Genomic DNA, 17,033 nt, shown 5'->3' on the forward strand with positions numbered 1-17,033 from the left:
CTCTAATCTCTTGATTGCAAGGTTGCCTGGAGAACTGGTCAGATACATCTGAGCATTCTTCTTTGTCTGATCTCCAGCTGGTATGATGAATCATGTCATGAGAATTATGCCTCAGGATGGAGTCTGGCCCTCCTTCACCTGCTTCAGGACTCCGGTTGTCAGGTTACAAGCAGAAGCACGACCTGGCTTTATTCATGTGGGACCAGTTTTCTGTGGGTCTGGAATGGTATTTCCATGTTTATTCCACAACCATGAGCAGGGCTCTTGGAGTGTTTCAGTTGCCCCTGACTCAGTTGGTTTTGGCCCCCGGAAGTTTTAGTCTGCCCTAGTTTGCGCATAGTTCGTTTCATTATTTGCCCAATACTGGCAGTTACAGTCACATGGGGACTGGTTGGTCAGGGAGTTCAGTGTTACCTGTGAATAAAGGGGATCAGGGGGTTGGAAGATTTCTAAGGTTCCTGACTCTGGCTTTCGATGCATATTGCCACAGCATATTGGCCTTATCCGCCAACACTATCAAGCATATCTATCAGGTGGCCAGCACTTCAGACCCCTGCAAACTCCTGACAGTTTGCCCATTTTTGCAGCTCGCCCTCTCAAATTTCCAACATATCAAGAATAGACAGACCAGGGGTTCGTGGGAATTTTATAGAACTACTTAACTGGTGTCTGTTTGAAGTGTTCTATCTTCTCTGTAATTATTTCACAGGGGCTCCTAGGGTCAGCCCTTACTCCCCCCCCCCCCCCAAGTATCCTCTCACTACAAGCAATTCGTTCTCATGTCTGTGTTTTCTCGGAAATTAGGCTTAATCCAAATCATTTACGAACATTTGTTTGGGATTTGGGTAGTTTCACAGGTTCCAAACAGGGGGTCCCTTCTTATCAATTCATGGGACGCTGGAATTCCTCCTGTTATAGCTGATACATACTGGATCCGTATACTGAAGACATCCGGGCTAATTTACTAGATGAATTGTTACCTACCCTTCATCAAGCTTTCTTATCACACCTACTTTTGTGTCCTTTTTGCCCACTTTTAGGCCTACTGACCAGCTAGGCCAAGGCACACCTCAGATCTTGGTAGTTAGTGTATCGCATTTCCAAGTGAAGACTCTGACTACAAGTGAGAAGGCTGGCCAGAGGCAGGTGTATTTGTAGGAGGAGTCTGAGGGTTATATATCCCTCCTCCTCTCTCTGATCCGGCATCGGCTCGTCTTCATGGTTCCCACCAACGGTTTCTCCAAAACCTTTCATATATACTTATACATATCGTACATTTTTCATATTCATACATTCAGGGTATGCCCTCTTTTAGGTGTACTGACCAGCTAGGCCAAGGCACACCTCAGGTCTTTGTAGTTAGTGTATCGCATTTCCAAGTGAACACTCTGACTACAAAGTATATATAATGCAGTTTAGAGTATATAGTGCAGTCCATATAGTATATATAATGCAGTTTAGAGTATATAGTGCAGTCCAGAGTATATAAAATAGTGTATTGAAGTGGGTAAGGGGAACCCTATGACAGAATTAAGAAAAAAAAAAAAGGACATGGGGTCCCCCCTAAATGCATACCAGGCCCATTGGGTCTGTTATAGATTTTTTTTTTTAAAAAAAACAGCGTGGAGTTCCCCTTAATATGAACGGCCTGGTATGGATTTTGGGGGGGACCCCACGCTGTTTTTTTTTTTGTTTTTTTTGGGGTCCCCCCAAAATCCATACCAGATCCTTATCCGAGCAAGCAGCCTGACAAGCAGAAATGTAATTTTGCTGCGGTACTGTTATAAACATGGGAAAGATGTGCCACTTTACCAGCAGACTATGTGGACCCCCCAGACACGATATTTAAAGGAAAATTGCATTTTTATTGTTTCACTTTAAGCATTATTAAAATCACTGCTCCTGAAAAAACGGCCGTTTTTAAAACTTTATTTTGCATTGATACATGCCCCCTGGGGCAGGACCCTGGTCCCCAAACACTTTTTTATGACAATAACTTGCATATAAGCCTTTAAAATGAGCACTTTTGATTTTTCATGTTTATGTCACATAGACTTTAATAGGGTTTGCACAAATTTTTTGCCTGTTCGCATGTTATGGTGCGAATCGAACCGCGCTGTCAGCGTGAGGAGAAAAAAAAGATTACGATCTTCTGTTTACATCACGTGATCAGCTGCCATTGGCTGAAAGCTGATCACGTGGTATGGGGCCGGGAACCAACCCCTTACTCCGATCTGTGATCACCCAAGTCTCATTGACTAGACGATCACAGCGTGCATGGAGCGTGCAAAGGGGAGGACGTCTATTGACGGCTTCCCGGCAATGTAGGTCCGCGCTTTTGCCGTCATTCAGCTATAGCACGGACAGGAACAGGTTAAGGAGGGGGAGGAGAAGGGAAATGCCTTACATTTGCTACGTAAATGGTACAACCAGCACAATCCCAGAATCTATGCTGTCCCTCAACCAAGCAAATGCAGATTCCTCCATAACCACACAGGATTTGAAGGAAAAGGTGCCCCAGAGGTATCAGAAATACACTATAGGTGAGCAGAGCCAGAGCCCCAATAGGAGACATTGATATCACCTCTCTGCGGTCTTGTAGACATAGGGCCTGCCAAACCATATAGTGGGACTGATGCTCATACAGCTATCCTGATTAGCTGAGAGAGCACTGTGCACTGGTTACCCCAAGTGATCACCCACCCAGCCTGTCAGTGCCCACTGCTGCCCCCATCAGAAAGGACTATGCTTGTGTTACCACCAGGTATATTTTGTGACCAGTCATTGTGTCTACCAGTGGATGTCACCCAGGTTGCAACCATGCATATCTGGTGTGCGAGTCTGTGGGGAAGAAAAACAGCCAGCTGCTTAAAGCATTTAGAGATTTTCCATGAATACTCTGGATGCATGGCTGTGCCACCTGACATAGACACAGGTGCAGGCACCACCTCACTCCTGACGCCCCCTGCCATTCTGCACATGAATGCACACAGCCCAGAGTTTAGAGGAGGGGGGTGGAGAAAGAATCCTGACACCTTGCAGTTGAAAAAGTCTCCTAGGCCTCCCTGAGAACAACTTTCACCATGTAGTGCTCCAGAGGCGCAGAGTGTAGTTCCATCTAGTGTCCATAATGTGGTATTACTACCGCAGTGCCACACCATTGCCAGTACATGATCATAAGAAATCACTACATGAAACAGAATACAGGCAATATTTGTCAGAAATTGGGAAATGTGCGTCATATGTATTCAACTATTTTTTTTAAAAAACAGACCTCTAAGTGTTTGTGAAAGCTTAGACCACAAAAATCTACTAAGCCAATGAAAGGTAATGACTCCATTTCTATTTTTCTACTGCTATCAATGGCCAACACGGTACAACACTTCATCCATGTCTTTGGTGATCTCTGATCTCCTTATGAACTGTTTCTTACATGATGAAGATCAGCCATGGAGTATATCTGAGGTGTATGTCAGGGTGTGTTTCTTCCCCACATGAGAGCTGTGATGTCCAGCAACATTCATATAGAAGACATTTCCCGCACTCAAGGCACTAATACACCTCGAGGGTTGTGTGGGATCCCTGATGTACAGGAAGACAGGACTTCAGTGTGGAACAATTCTCTCACTCAGGACAGGAAAGTGGTTTCTCCCCTGTGTGAGATCTCTGATGTGCGTAAAGATGGGACTTCCGTGAAAAACATTTCCCACACTTCCCCATGTGAGATCTCTGATGTGTAACAAGGTTTGATTTTTGTGCAAACATTTCCCGCATTTAGAGCAGGGAAGTGGCTCCTGCCGTGTGAGATCTGTGATGTCTGTAAAGACTGGAATTGAATGAAAAACATTTTCCACACTCAGGACAGGAATACGGCTTCTCCCCCGTGTGACATCTCTGATGTGTGTAAAGACTGGACTTCTGTGAAAAACATTTCCCGCACTCAGGACAATAATACGGCTTCTGTCCCGTGTGAGACCTCTGATGTCTATAAAGACTTGAATTGTCTGAAAAACATTTTCCACACTCAGGGCAGGAATATGGCTTCTCCCCTGTGTGAGATCTTTTATGTCTATTAAGTTCGGATTTAGAATTAAAACATTTCCCGCACTCAGGACAGGAATACGGCTTCTCACCTATGTGAGATCTTTTATGCACATTAAGTTTAGATTTAAAATGAAAACACTTCCCGCACTCAGAACAGGAATATGGTTTCTCCCCCGTGTGAGAACTTTTGTGCACATTAAGTTGGGATTTAAAATGGAAACACTTCCCGCACTCAGTACAGGAAAACCTCTTCTCTGTTGGAAGGACGGCACCATCCCTCACAGTCTGAGGTTCCTCAGGATAAGAGGAATACGATGGTCCGTCTACACTGTGTGGTGCCGGATGGACATTTGAGGTAGTCGGGTTTTCTCCTGGACTATACTGTGTGATGTCCTCATCTTCTACTTTACAGCCTGGAGACAAAGTGAGACAATCCTCTGAGGTTTTCCTCATCTCCCGTCCATCTACTAAAATAGGAATAAAAAGATTACTACTAGACATGAGCAGATTGGTTCCCCTAAACCAGGACTCCACCCACATCAGGCAGCTTTTTCCCAGAGGTCAGAGAGTGAGGATGGGGGGAGAACAACCAAGATGAAGACTGGACTGATCCAGAAGACCACCATCATTGGGTTAGTGACTCCTCTCTTATTATCACTTTCTGTTTAAGGTTCCAAAGTTTGAGGATGTTATCACATTATTATCAACATGTAAAAGTCTCTGCTCCAATCAAATTATTAGCTATAAAATGTCCAGCTGGTATAAAACGATGTAACAAATGAGAATACATATTATGTTTATATATATTGCAGTGGGTAGAGGGGAGAGAGCAGAAGTCAGGACTGTGTAATGTACAGCATATTGTATAAGATACAACAGACTAAATAGTATCAGAATAATGTAATGTACAACATAGAGTATATAGTGCAGGGGTCAGGACTCAAAATTTTGGCATTCAGCAATCAGTGGAAGCCTAAATGTTTACTTGAGACAAGTTGCAGAGGTCCCACACCGCTGCCTCCCATCTCCTGAGACTGCACTCAGTGACTTGGGTCTGAGACTATACAGACATATCCCTCCACCCGGCACAGCCAGCAGACAACAGAACAAGTAATCCTGGAAGAATTGTTCTGTCAGAGATCTTACTAGACCCAGGCATGGGGAGGAAGACTCAATGGTAGATATCCCAGGAGCCTATGTTTAGTATCACCTATAGTGAAAATCAATATTTTGCAGCCAGCTGATCCCCAGAATCTCCATAAATCCAGTCTAGATACATAAATTGTGTCTGCAGCACAGAGAAGGAAGATTATCCGAGAGAAATACAGGAATACAGGACGGGGAACACAGCTCAGGAAAGTGACCAGGGGATTACAGGCTGATATCACCCAGTCCTTGCCCTACTCTGGACCAATCAGTGAGCAGTATGGGTGGAGGAATGTATGTAGTGTTAATGACCCACCTGTGCTGATCTCTGTAGGAGTGTCCTCCTCTATAAATGTCCCCGTTATTCCATCCTCCTCCATAGACTGCTGATCATCCATCACATACCTCTCTTCTTTTTCTACTTTAACCTCAAATTCTATATCGATTGGATCTCCACTCTAAATCAAGAAAATGAGAGAGAATATCATCTGTAAGATATAAGCTTTATTATTGTGACATCACATAAAAAATCTGCACATTGTCTCTATAAGTGTGTTTTTATAAACTCTGTCCCACCAACCATGTAACAGTGAGGGATGGTGTGACCTTCCTGTGTGGAATCCCGGGAATACAGAGGACGGGGACATCTCTCTGGTGGGTTCCTGGTATTAGGTGGCTCCATCATATCCTTGTGTCCTTCTGAAAACTCCTCCATCACTCCATACTCCTCATCCTCCTCTTTATACTCTTCTTTAACAACAATATTATAATCCCAGAGATTTTCACTCTAAAGATATAATAAAACATTCATTGTAATAAACATGCTGTGTATAAATTATATCTACCAATAATTGTCAATCATCTACCTGATGATGGTGAGGGATGGTGTGATCTTCCTGTGTGGAATCCCGGGAATACAGAGGACGGGGACATCTCTCTGGTGGGTTTCTGTAGCTGGATGACCCCACCATGGTGTCCTGGTACATATCTTTGTGTTCTTTTAGAAACTCTGATTCCTCCATCACCCCATCCTCGTCATCCTCCTCTTTTATCTCTTCTTTAACCTTAACTCTATAATCTCTCAGGTTTCCACTCTGAATATATAATAAAAATGACATCAATTGTAACAATGCAGATAATGTACAGATCCTAACAATACTATCAGTGATTGTTCCTCATCTACCTGATGATGGTGAGGGATGGTGTGATCTTCCTGTGTGGAATCCTGGGAATACAGAGGAAGAGGACATCTCTCTGATGGGTTCCCATTACTGGATCCTTCTGTAGGAAACACACACACTGACTGAATACATTGTTTCTATGTGTTTATCAGATGATGGGGGATCTAGGTGGACCCTCCGTACTGCTCTCTCCTTTACAATAAAGTCTCCTCTTACCCGGTGATGTGAGGGGTGGCTGATTGTCCATCATGACGTCCTTGTAGAGATCCTTGTGTCCTTCTAAATACTCCCACTCCTCCATGGAGAAATAGACAGTGACATCCTGACACCTTATAGGAACCTGACACACACAATGATACAGTCACCATCCAGACACATCCCTTGTCTGTTACTGGATAATGTCCCAGAATTCCCAGCACCGCTCACCTCTCCTGTCAGCAGCTCCATCATCTTCTTGGTGACTTCTAGAATCTTCTGCATGTTGTGTCTCTCAGGTTTTAGGGAGTTACATGGAGGCACTGTGATGGTCATATGACCACCTGACTTCACAAGAGGAAATCTCTATATTTAGGAACCAATAGGAATATCATGTTAGAATCCCAGAATCCTCCTCACCTCTCCGGTCAGGTCTGTGTTTTATTAATAGAGATAAGAGTGATGTCATGTGACCTCCCAGAGTCCTCCTCACCTCTCCGGTCAGCAGGTAGATGATCTCCAGGGTGAGGTTTAGTATCTTCTCAGTCATGGGACTCCAGTCCTCCTCTATCCTCATTGGTTCCGTCATCTATGAAGGTTTCCCTGTAGACAGATAACATTGATAACAGAGAATTATCTGGATTGTATTGGTTGTACAATAATCGGATGAGGATATCAGGAGGTAATATGAAGGTCAGTATATATTTAAGCACTATGGTCATAGTGTTCACTATGATTCTTGCAAATTGGGAGTCTTGTAAAATTTGACCTCCTGGATCACAAATTCCATTCAATATGTTGGGTGTGAGATGAGGAGGAGATCCAGGAATCAGGATAAAGGTCAGGACAAGCAACAGACGAGCGCATCCAAGAGATGAAGCCGGGGTCACTACACAGAAAATCAATCCAAGGAAACAACAGGCAGGACGAGGAATAGCAAGAAGGAGCTCAGAGACAAATGAGAATATTGCTCAGCCAATGGGAGATTATCTCAGCATGACTTAAAGTGGTTCTAAAGGCTCAAGGTTTCTTACCTTTATGCATTCTATAGATGAAGATAAATAACCTTCTGTGTGCAGCAGCCCCCCCCCCCTTATACTCACCAGAGACAGCTATGTTTTCAGCAATGTGCAGAAAATCCTTGACTCTCCCTCCTCATTTGCTGAGATAGCAGCGGGAGTCATTCAGCCAATGAGGAGAGAGGAGGGGTGGGGCTGAGCTGCAGCATTGTGTGTGAATGGACACAAAGAGCAGCAGCTTGGGAGTGAGCCTGCTCGGGTGCCCTCTTACATCCACCTGATAGAATCTAGTGAATGTATGGACTGAAGACCAAGTTGCAGCCTTGCAGATCTGAGCCATGGAGGCCCGGTGACGCACTGCCCAGGAAGCACTAACTGCTCTAGTTGAGTGCGCTTTAACCTGAAAGGGAGGAATCTTCTTCTTTACACCATAAGCCTGAACAATAACCTGTCGAATCCATCTAGAGATAGTGGATTTCAACGCTTGCTGGCCCTTTTTGGGGCCTTCTGGCAGAATAAATAGACAATCAGTCTTTCATATCTGAGCCGTTGCCTGCAGATAGATTCTGACTGCTCTTACAACATCTAAAGAGTCTAACAACTTCTCTTCCACGGACTGCTGATCTGGAAAAAAGGATGGTAGGACCACATCTTGATTCAGATGGAATCCTGAAACCACTTTAGGCAGAAAAGTCGGGTGAGGACGCAACGCCACCCTGTCTTTGTGAATAATTAAATATGGCTCTTTACAAGAAAGAGCTGCTAACTCCGATACCCTTCTAGCCAAGGATATGGCTACCAGAAAAAAACAATTTCTTTGTCAAAAAGCACTAAAGAAGCATGGTGCATAGTTACATAGTTACATGGTTAGTAAGGTTGAATAAAGACACCAGTCCATCCAGTTCAACCTGAGTGAGTGTGGGTGCGTGTCTACAATTATCCTATCCTTGTACATTGTGTCTCATTAAGATGCTCATCTAAGGTACTCATATAGCGCCATCAATTTACGCAGCGCTCCACACACACATTGGTCCCTACCCTCAAGCCCACAATCCAAGGTCCCCAACTCACATACTAGGGCCAATTAGTGGACAGAAGCCAATTAAGTGCAATGGTTCAAAAGGTTGTTCCTGTAAAACAGACAAAACCAAATTCAAATCCCATGGGCACACAGGAGGCTTAACCAAGCGTAGTGCCCCCTGAACAAAGGCCCGGACTAGGGAATGAGAGGCAAGCGGTTTTTGAAAGAATATCGACAAGGCCGAAATCTGTCCCTTGATAGTGCTCAAGGCCAGCTTCATTTCTAAACCTAATTGAAGAAAGGCAAGAATTCTGCAAATGGCATACTTTCTAGGATGCCACCCCCTGGATTCACACCAGGAAACATATGCCTTCCAGATTCTGTAGAAGATGAGCCTGGAGTCCGGCTTCCTAGCATTAACCAGAGTTGACAGGACTGGCCCCGAGAGCCCACGGCTTTTCAGAATGTGGGTCTCAACAGCCAAACTGTCAAATTCAGACTTCATAAGGCAGGATGGAATATTGGACCCTGTGAGAGTAGATCTGGGTGCAGCGGAAGAAACCAAGGCCTTCCTTCTGCCATCTTTACGATCTCCGCAAACCTGGGCCAAGCCGGGGCCACAGAATTACTGGCTTCCCTTCCCTTTTGACCCTCTGAAGGAATCGAGGGAGAAGCGGAAGTGGAGGGAACGCATAGATCAGAGAATACTGATCCCATGGAATCGTTAGGGCATCTGACCCTTGTGCTAGCGGATCCTTTATTCTTGACACAAAGTTGTCCAATTTTTTGTTGAACCTGGAAGCCAACAGGTCTACATCTGGGGTACCCCATTTTCGACATATGGCCTGAAATATGTTGGGGTGTAGAGACCACTCTCCTGGACACAGCTGCTGGCGGCTTAGGAAATCCGCCTGCAAATTTTCTACCCCTGGAATGAAAACCGCAGACAGGCAAGGAACATGCCTCTCTGCCCAAGAAAAAATCTGATTCACCTTTTTGGGCATCCAGACTCCTGGTGCCCCCTTGGTGATTGATATAGGCCACTGTCGTAGCATTGTCGGACTGTATCCGGACAGGACAACCCTGCAACCTGTAAGTCCAGACCCTGAGGGCTAGATTAATTGCCCAAATCTCCAGAATGTTGATGGGCAAGAGCCTTTCGGCTCTGGACCATCTTCCCTGGGTGGAAGCTTCTTCCAGAACCGACCCCAGCCTATTAGGCTGGCATCTGTGGTTACGACTTTCCAAGTAACTGGACCAAAGGATTTTCCTTTCAGTAGATTCTTGGTCAGCAACCACCAATTGAGGCTCTGGCGTACCCATGGTGATAGGCACATTGGAAGATCCAAGGCTTGAACTCTTTTGTTCAAGGCAGAAAGGATGCTGCTCTGTAATAGGCTTGAGTGAAACTGGGAGTAAGGAACAGCCTCGAAAAAGGCCACCATTTTCCCTAATAGTCTCATACATAGTTGAATGGAGGGATTTTTTCTTGCTAAGACTACCCGGACCAAATCCTTTATGGCTTTGGCTTTTTGACCCGGGTAAAAATACCCTGCTTTGGACTGTGTCTATGACTATGCCCAAATACTCCACTGTTATGCCCCGAGCCCTCAGATTTGCCAGGGGCAGGGCTAGGATCTTCGTGAACACTTGAGGTGTGGTAGCAAGACCGAAAAGGTAGGGCCGCGAATTGGAAGTGGCGCTGATCCTCCGCAAACCTTAGAAATCTTTGATAAAAGGGTTGAGGGGCGGGACTTTGAGTGAAGCTCACGGATGCAGTGAAGAAATTAATTAGAAAATGGTTTATTAATTGAGTAACTTCCTAGAACATAGGAAGTGTGGCCCCAGGAGGGGGAACCTGCTGGAGAAAAAGAGCATGTGACTGTGGTTCACTGAAGTAAAGGAAAAGTTGGGGGAATGTAAAGTGATAGAGGGTGAGAGATGATGAAAGACGGAGTGAAGAGACAGAGTGAAGTGGAAAAAGGAGAAAAAGAAAAAGGGAAAGGAGAAGGGGGAGAGAAAAGGGGAAAACAGAAAAGGTGTTGAGGATTGATAGAGTGAAAATGTGGTTACCTGCTACATGATTAGGTTGGACAATGTATTTATATGTGATATTTATCTGGAAGTATTGATATACAATATGTAACGAACTGTATACCCCCAACCTATGTTCTAGGAAGTGACTCAATTAATAAACCATTTTCTAATTCATTTCTTCACTGCATCCGTGAGCTTCACTCAAAATCCCGCCCCTCAACCCTTTTATTATACTTACATGGGATGGAGGATGGGATCTGTACGGCCCCCCTTCCTCATACAAAGTCCCACCTTTTTCATTTTCTCATTTTTTGCTTAGAAATCTTTGGTGAGCGGGAAATATTGGCACATGCAAATATGCATCTTTGATGTCTGTTGATGCCAGGAATTCTCCCCCCTGAAGGATGGAAACTATTGAGCGGATTGACTCCATGCAGAAAGAAACTGATTCAGGTGTTTTAGATCTAGAATAGGTCTGACATCCCCATTTGGTTTTGGAACCGTAAAGAGGTTTGAGTAGAACCCTGAGCCTTGCTCTTCTGGGGTCACTTCTATAAGTACCCCTTGGGATAATAGACGTTCTAAGGCCAGAAACAAGGACCTCCCCATTTCTGGATCTTTGGAGACTCTTAACCTTAGGAAACGAGATGGCGGAAGCTCCCGGAATTCCAGCTTGTAGCCTAGAGACATCGTGGAGGCTACTAATTTGTCTTGAATCTCTTCCCCCCAGGCGCTTGCAAGCTGCAGCAGCCTTCCCCCCACTCAGCCGAGCGGGGGCGCCTCTTCATAGGGAGGCTTTGGGGTTCTGTTTCACAGATCTTGGACCCCAAGATTTCTTTTGCCCTTGGGCTGGGCCTTTCCCCCTAGTATTGGACTGGGGAGGCCGTCGCCACTGCCTGGAGGCACATTTACTCTTCTTTTTAACTGGTAACAACGTGGTCTTACCCACGGTAATCTTCTGGATATATTTGTCCAGATCATCCCCAAACAGGCGTTCCCCATGAAAAAACGGGAACCCAGTCAAATATTTTTTTGCATAAAGCCTCAGTTGCCCAATGCTTGAGCCAAAGGGACCTGCGCATGTGTACCAGCAGGAGAGTAAGGCGGGATGCTTGCTGAACAGAATCTATAATGGAATAAACCGCAAAACACAAGGCCTTAGGAAGGTCTGCATAAACCTTGCTCTCCTCAGTGGAAAGGAGGTTAAGCACCTGCTTCATTTGTTCCTTGAGGAACTGGCACATGCCGATTGCTGCGGCCACAGGCTGGACCACAGCGCCAGCCATAGAAAAGAAGGCTTTAAATAAAGTTTCCAGCTACTTATCAGTTGGATCTTTGAACCCCTGAGCATTGTCCGCAGGAGAGGTCAGGCTTTTATTCACACAAGAAATAGCCGCATCTATTGCTGGTACCCCCATTTTTTAGTGAACTTTTCCTCCACCAGATAAAGCATAGAAAACCTCTTAGGAGAAGAAAATAGTTTATCTGGGTGACCCCAGTCCTCATATAACAATTTCTCCAGCAAGGGATGAATTGGGAAGGTATACGCAGCCTGTGGGGATTTTCGGGATCCCAAGGAGGAAAGAGAAGATATGGCAGCCTCAGCAGAGGGCAATCTGTATGTGGTACGCACCAACTCTGTTTAATATTGCACCTGTACTTTGAGGGCCTGGGAGGTAGAAGAGAGCTTCTCCTCTTTCCCTGAATCATCCGACTGCTCCTGATCCCCATCTCAGATAGGGATATTTCATCATTATCAGAATGCTCATCCGATAGGGAGCCCAGAGCAGAGGGAGGGGATCTACCCCCTTTTCTGCTACACTTTAATGAAGCTGTCATAAAAGTAGTAATCCTTCCTTCTAAACCATCCAATGCAGCCTTCATAGTGTCTTCAGTGACATATACAGGGACTGTAACATTGGGAGAGGCTGCAAAGCCTGACAGGGGCACAGACACATCCTGTGAGGCTGCCTCCAGTCTTTCAGGGGGGATGGTATCCTGCAGGCATGTTCAGAACCCCTAGATCTAGATGGTGATTTCTTACTGCCTCTTTTACCTCCTGAAGCCCTCTTACAGGGAGACATAGTCCTAAGCTGCAAAGAAGAGGTACTAGTAAAAATGCAATCACTGTTGTGCCTTATGCCGTGTACACACGGTCGGAATTTCGGCCCGCAAAAAAACGATGAGTTTTTCGTCGCAAAATGCGACCATGTGTACGCTCCATTGGTCTTTTGCTGGCGGAATTCCAGCCAGCAAAAGATTGAGAGCATGCTCTCAATTTTTTGATCTGGAAAAGTTTCTATCCAAAAATGCGATCGTCTGTGGCAATTCCGACGCGCAAAATCCCTACGCATGCTCGGAAACAATTCGACGAATGCTCAGAAGCATTGAACATCATTTTCTCGGCTCATCGTAGTGTTGTACGTCACCGCGTTCTTGACAGTCGTAATTTCAGCGAACTTTTGCGTGACCGTGTGTATGCAAGGCAAATTTGAGCGGAATCCCGGCGGAAAAGCCTTCATATCTCTTTCCGACGAGAAAACCGATCATGTGTACGCGGCATAAGGCTTACAGTATTAATATTAGCTCAGTCTGCACAACCTGAGGCCGAGTAGGTGTCTTAGGTATGCCTGGATCCGAATCTACTGAGATGCTTACTGCCCATAGCTCTGTGTCCCACCGCTTACAGGAGCTCCGGTGTACTGGGCTTTAAACATAGCCACTTTGTGCCTGCGCACTGGTGCGCCGTGCAGGTCGCCGTAACCACGCCCCCCCTCCTTCCCCGCTGAAACCATCGTAAAAGCGTGCACCCTGCGCGCGCAGGATCGCCATGGTGGCGGCCGGGGGCAAGGGGGGAGAAAGGAGACCACCTGAGGACTGCGTAGGACCCCCGGACTGCGTGGGATCCCCCTTTCAGATTATGTGGCAGAGCCTGCAGTGGAGGAGGTGAGCGGCTTCTCAGACCAGCTTCACTGAGCATGTATCCTGGATGGCATGTAAGTATACACCAGGCATGTCTCTTACTCCCTCTAGTGGCGGAGACCAGGTAACACATGCAAACTACTCAAAAGAAGATATTCCATAATGTGAATACTTTAGGATTGTCTTCACTTACCTTATCTCTGCCGCAGGAACTGCTGAAAACAGACAGATCCAACCTTCACCCATCATGGCGGGTAGCGTTGTGCCAACCTTCAGGGTTCTGGGTTCCTACTCACAGGATCCTCTTCCCTGGACCTGTAGAAGACTCTGCCAGAAAAACTTTTCACGCAACTTAATTTTGCGCACCAAAGTGCTGGATCCCAGAGCCCAGTCCTCAAAGAGAGACATTACAGGCAAAACCTCGTTTCTTCTTTCATGAGGCCCGGGTATCATCCATCTTAGGCGTATTTATTGGCCCGAGGCATGGATCCGGTTTTATAGCTCCTAGGCCCCTGCAGAGACCATCAAGCAGAGCTTTCTTCTTAGCACATCTTTAGCGTGACCAACCACCTTAGACACTGGCAAAACAACTGAGGTACTCTCCATATGGGAGGGGTTATATAGGGCAGGAACTCACCTTGTAATTAGGGTTGCCAGTGTCCAATCACCTGATGGTGACTATCTAACCCACTAAGTAATTATCAAAGGCTCTGTGTCCTGTGATGTATGAACAAGAAATAAGCCTTTAATATCACTTTAAATAATGAAGGAGATGAGGGGGAGTGGAGGAAGTCACTTATGGTGACCATAGATACATGGAAATTCAGCTGGTTCAGCAGGGATCGGTCACATTTCCATCCATGTGTGGTCACTGCCGGATAAAAGTCACTCGATCAGCGGCTGCAGCCAATAGCTTCATCACTGATCTGTGTATTCTGAGAGCGGAGGAACGCCCCATTGTCAGAATAAGTCCAGAACAGGATAAAGATCCAGGCAGACAGGGCTAAGCCCAGAACAGGGCAGAGATCCAGGCAGGCAGGACTAAGCCCAGAACAGGGCAGAGATCCAGGCAGGCAGAGCTAAGTCCAGAACAGGGCAGAGATCCAGGCAGGCAGAGCTAAGTCCAGAACAGGGCAGAGATCCAGGCAGACAGGGCTAAGTCCAGAACAGGATAAAGATCCAGGCAGACAGGGCTAAGTCCAGAACAGGATAAAGATCCAGGCAGACAGGGCTAAGTCCAGAACAGGATAAAGATCCAGGCAGACAGGGCTAAGTCCAGAACAGGATAAAGATCCAGGCAGACAGGGCTAAGCCCAGAACACGGCAGAGATCCAGGCAGGCAGGGCTAAGTCCAGAACAGGGCAGAGATCCAGGCAGACAGGGCTAAGCCCAGAACAGGGCAGAGATCCAGGCAGGCAGAGCTAAGTCCAGAACAGGGCAGAGATCCAGGCAGGCAGGGCTAAGTCCAGAACAGGATAAAGATCCAGGCAGACAGGGCTAAGCCCAGAACAGGGCAGAGATCCAGGCAGGCAGGGCTAAGCCCAGAACAGGGCAGAGATCCAGGCAGGCAGAGCTAAGTCCAGAACAGGGCAGAGATCCAGGCAGACAGGGCTAAGTCCAGAACAGGATAAAGATCCAGGCAGACAGGGCTAAGCCCAGAACAGGGCAGAGATCCAGGCAGGCAGGACTAAGCCCAGAACAGGGCAGAGATCCAGGCAGGCAGAGCTAAGTCCAGAACAGGGCAGAGATCCAGGCAGACAGGGCTAAGCCCAGAACAGGGCAGAGATACAGGCAGACAGGGCTAAGTCCAGAACAGGATAAAGATCCAGGCAGACAGGGCTAAGTCCAGAACAGGATAAAGATCCAGGCAGACAGGGCTAAGCCCAGAACAGGGCAGAGATCCAGGCAGGCAGAGCTAAGTCCAGAAGAGGGCAGAGATCCAGGCAGGCAGGACTAAGTCCAGAACAGGGCAGAGATCCAGGCAGACAGGACTAAGTCCAGAACAGGGCAGAGATACAGGCAGGCAGGGCTAATCCCAGAACAGGGCAGAGATCCAGGCAGACAGGACTAAGTCTAGAACAGGGCAGAGATCCAGGCAGGCAGGACTAAGTCTAGAACAGGGCAGAGATCCAGGCAGGCAGGGGCTGGTAGCGGAAGCAGGGTGAAGTCCATGGGCCCTTGGAGGGGGACTGTGGGGTGTGGTCACAGCTCAGAGCCTCACACAGCACAGACAACAGGGAACTATATGTCCCAGCAGTCCCAGGGTGCAGAGAGTAGCACCCAGTCCATACTGACCCATCAGACTCAGCAGTTCTAAGCACCTTCCAGTGAGGTCTGCAGTCATCAGCTCCTCTCTGTGTCCATCATGGAAGGCGACTCTCACCAGACTGACCCCCTTCTGTGTTATCTGTGTTTTGAGACCTCACCTCAGATTCAGGTGGTGCCGAGGTGTCTGGCTCTATCCTCAAGAATGGTACAATCATCTTCTTACTGAGGGAGCCTCATGTCCTCCCCCTGTGGGGACCCCGGAGCTCATTGCATCCGGATTAGAGATTGTCAACTTTATAAAACTAAATACAAATATCTAATATTTCTGACCTTCACCACAAGGGGGTTACTGGGTGTAAATAGAAAATAAAATCTTATTACCTCCTCTGCTGCCACTTCCAGTAATGTTTTCTTTCTACTTCCTCCTGAATCACCTCTCACCCAGAACTTCCTGTCTGTACCTGACATCACTTCCTGTCTGTCTTCCATAGAGACTTCCTGTCTGGGTAGAGGTGAGATCACCACCTTGTGGAGTTCAGAGGAACTGCAGCCCTAAGAAACATCTCGTAGTGTGAACACGGCCTTGTGCTGTGTGTGTATGTACTGTATATCCTTATAGATGGGGTCATCTCCACCCCCACCAAGGAGGATAGAAATATATTACTGCTCGGGGGGGAGACATTTTGGCCCCTTTGATTTTGCAGTAAAATTGATTGCAGATTTAGTCATGTAGAACATCTGTTATATGGATACAAAGACCCCCAGCCGAGAGTAAAGGGTGGAAATGGCTCCTGATCCCCAGATTTGGGCAATTATGTCACCAATATAAATAGAATAAAACCCGCGCTATGTGTAACAACTCAAATACCTACAAAAATAACTTATACCGGACTGCTGCTGTAACAAAGGTAAGTATTCCCTTTATCAACTAGAAGAGCATTATGTGTCACAGTGCTGTCCTATTGTGTGTGCACAGAAATCATCACAAATACACTAAAATATGTGGATACATTCATATATAAAGTGCTAGGGGCTCAAATAATATTCTCTGCAGATCTACTGCTTCCACTTTACACCTACTTCATTGATCTTATGGTGTTTATCAATAAATGAAGTAAACTGATCCATGTGCAAATTATATACAACATAAAGTGCTTTGTGCTCAAGATGCTGTTCCCTGCAGATCCATTGCTTCCACTT

The 17,033-nt window shown here is 46.3% G+C and overlaps 3 protein-coding genes across 4 annotated transcripts in view; 1 reads left to right on the top strand and 2 right to left on the bottom strand.

Annotated features, from left to right (window-relative positions):
• Positions 1 to 17,033, bottom strand: part of LOC141121669 (uncharacterized) — a 112,544-nt gene that overhangs the window by 57,895 nt on the left and 37,616 nt on the right. The gene's annotated exons all lie outside the window — the stretch shown is intronic.
• Positions 1 to 17,033, top strand: part of LOC141121681 (gastrula zinc finger protein XlCGF66.1-like) — a 67,958-nt gene that overhangs the window by 34,852 nt on the left and 16,073 nt on the right. The window lies entirely within an intron of this gene.
• On the bottom strand, positions 1,747 to 16,296 carry LOC141121666 (uncharacterized). The gene is made up of 9 exons (XM_073611350.1): positions 16,215 to 16,296; positions 7,060 to 7,169; positions 6,798 to 6,932; positions 6,588 to 6,711; positions 6,374 to 6,471; positions 6,057 to 6,284; positions 5,771 to 5,977; positions 5,507 to 5,648; positions 1,747 to 4,511 (listed from the first exon to the last, which is right to left on the bottom strand). Exons 2-9 carry the CDS (start codon positions 7,153 to 7,155, stop codon positions 3,775 to 3,777), a joined length of 1,767 nt encoding a protein of 588 aa, XP_073467451.1. The 5' UTR covers positions 7,156 to 7,169; positions 16,215 to 16,296; the 3' UTR covers positions 1,747 to 3,774.

The sequence above is a fragment of the Aquarana catesbeiana genome, unplaced genomic scaffold, assembly GCF_042186555.1.
Source record: "Aquarana catesbeiana isolate 2022-GZ unplaced genomic scaffold, ASM4218655v1 unanchor228, whole genome shotgun sequence".
In the NCBI taxonomy this organism is placed as follows: Eukaryota; Metazoa; Chordata; class Amphibia; order Anura; family Ranidae; genus Aquarana; species Aquarana catesbeiana.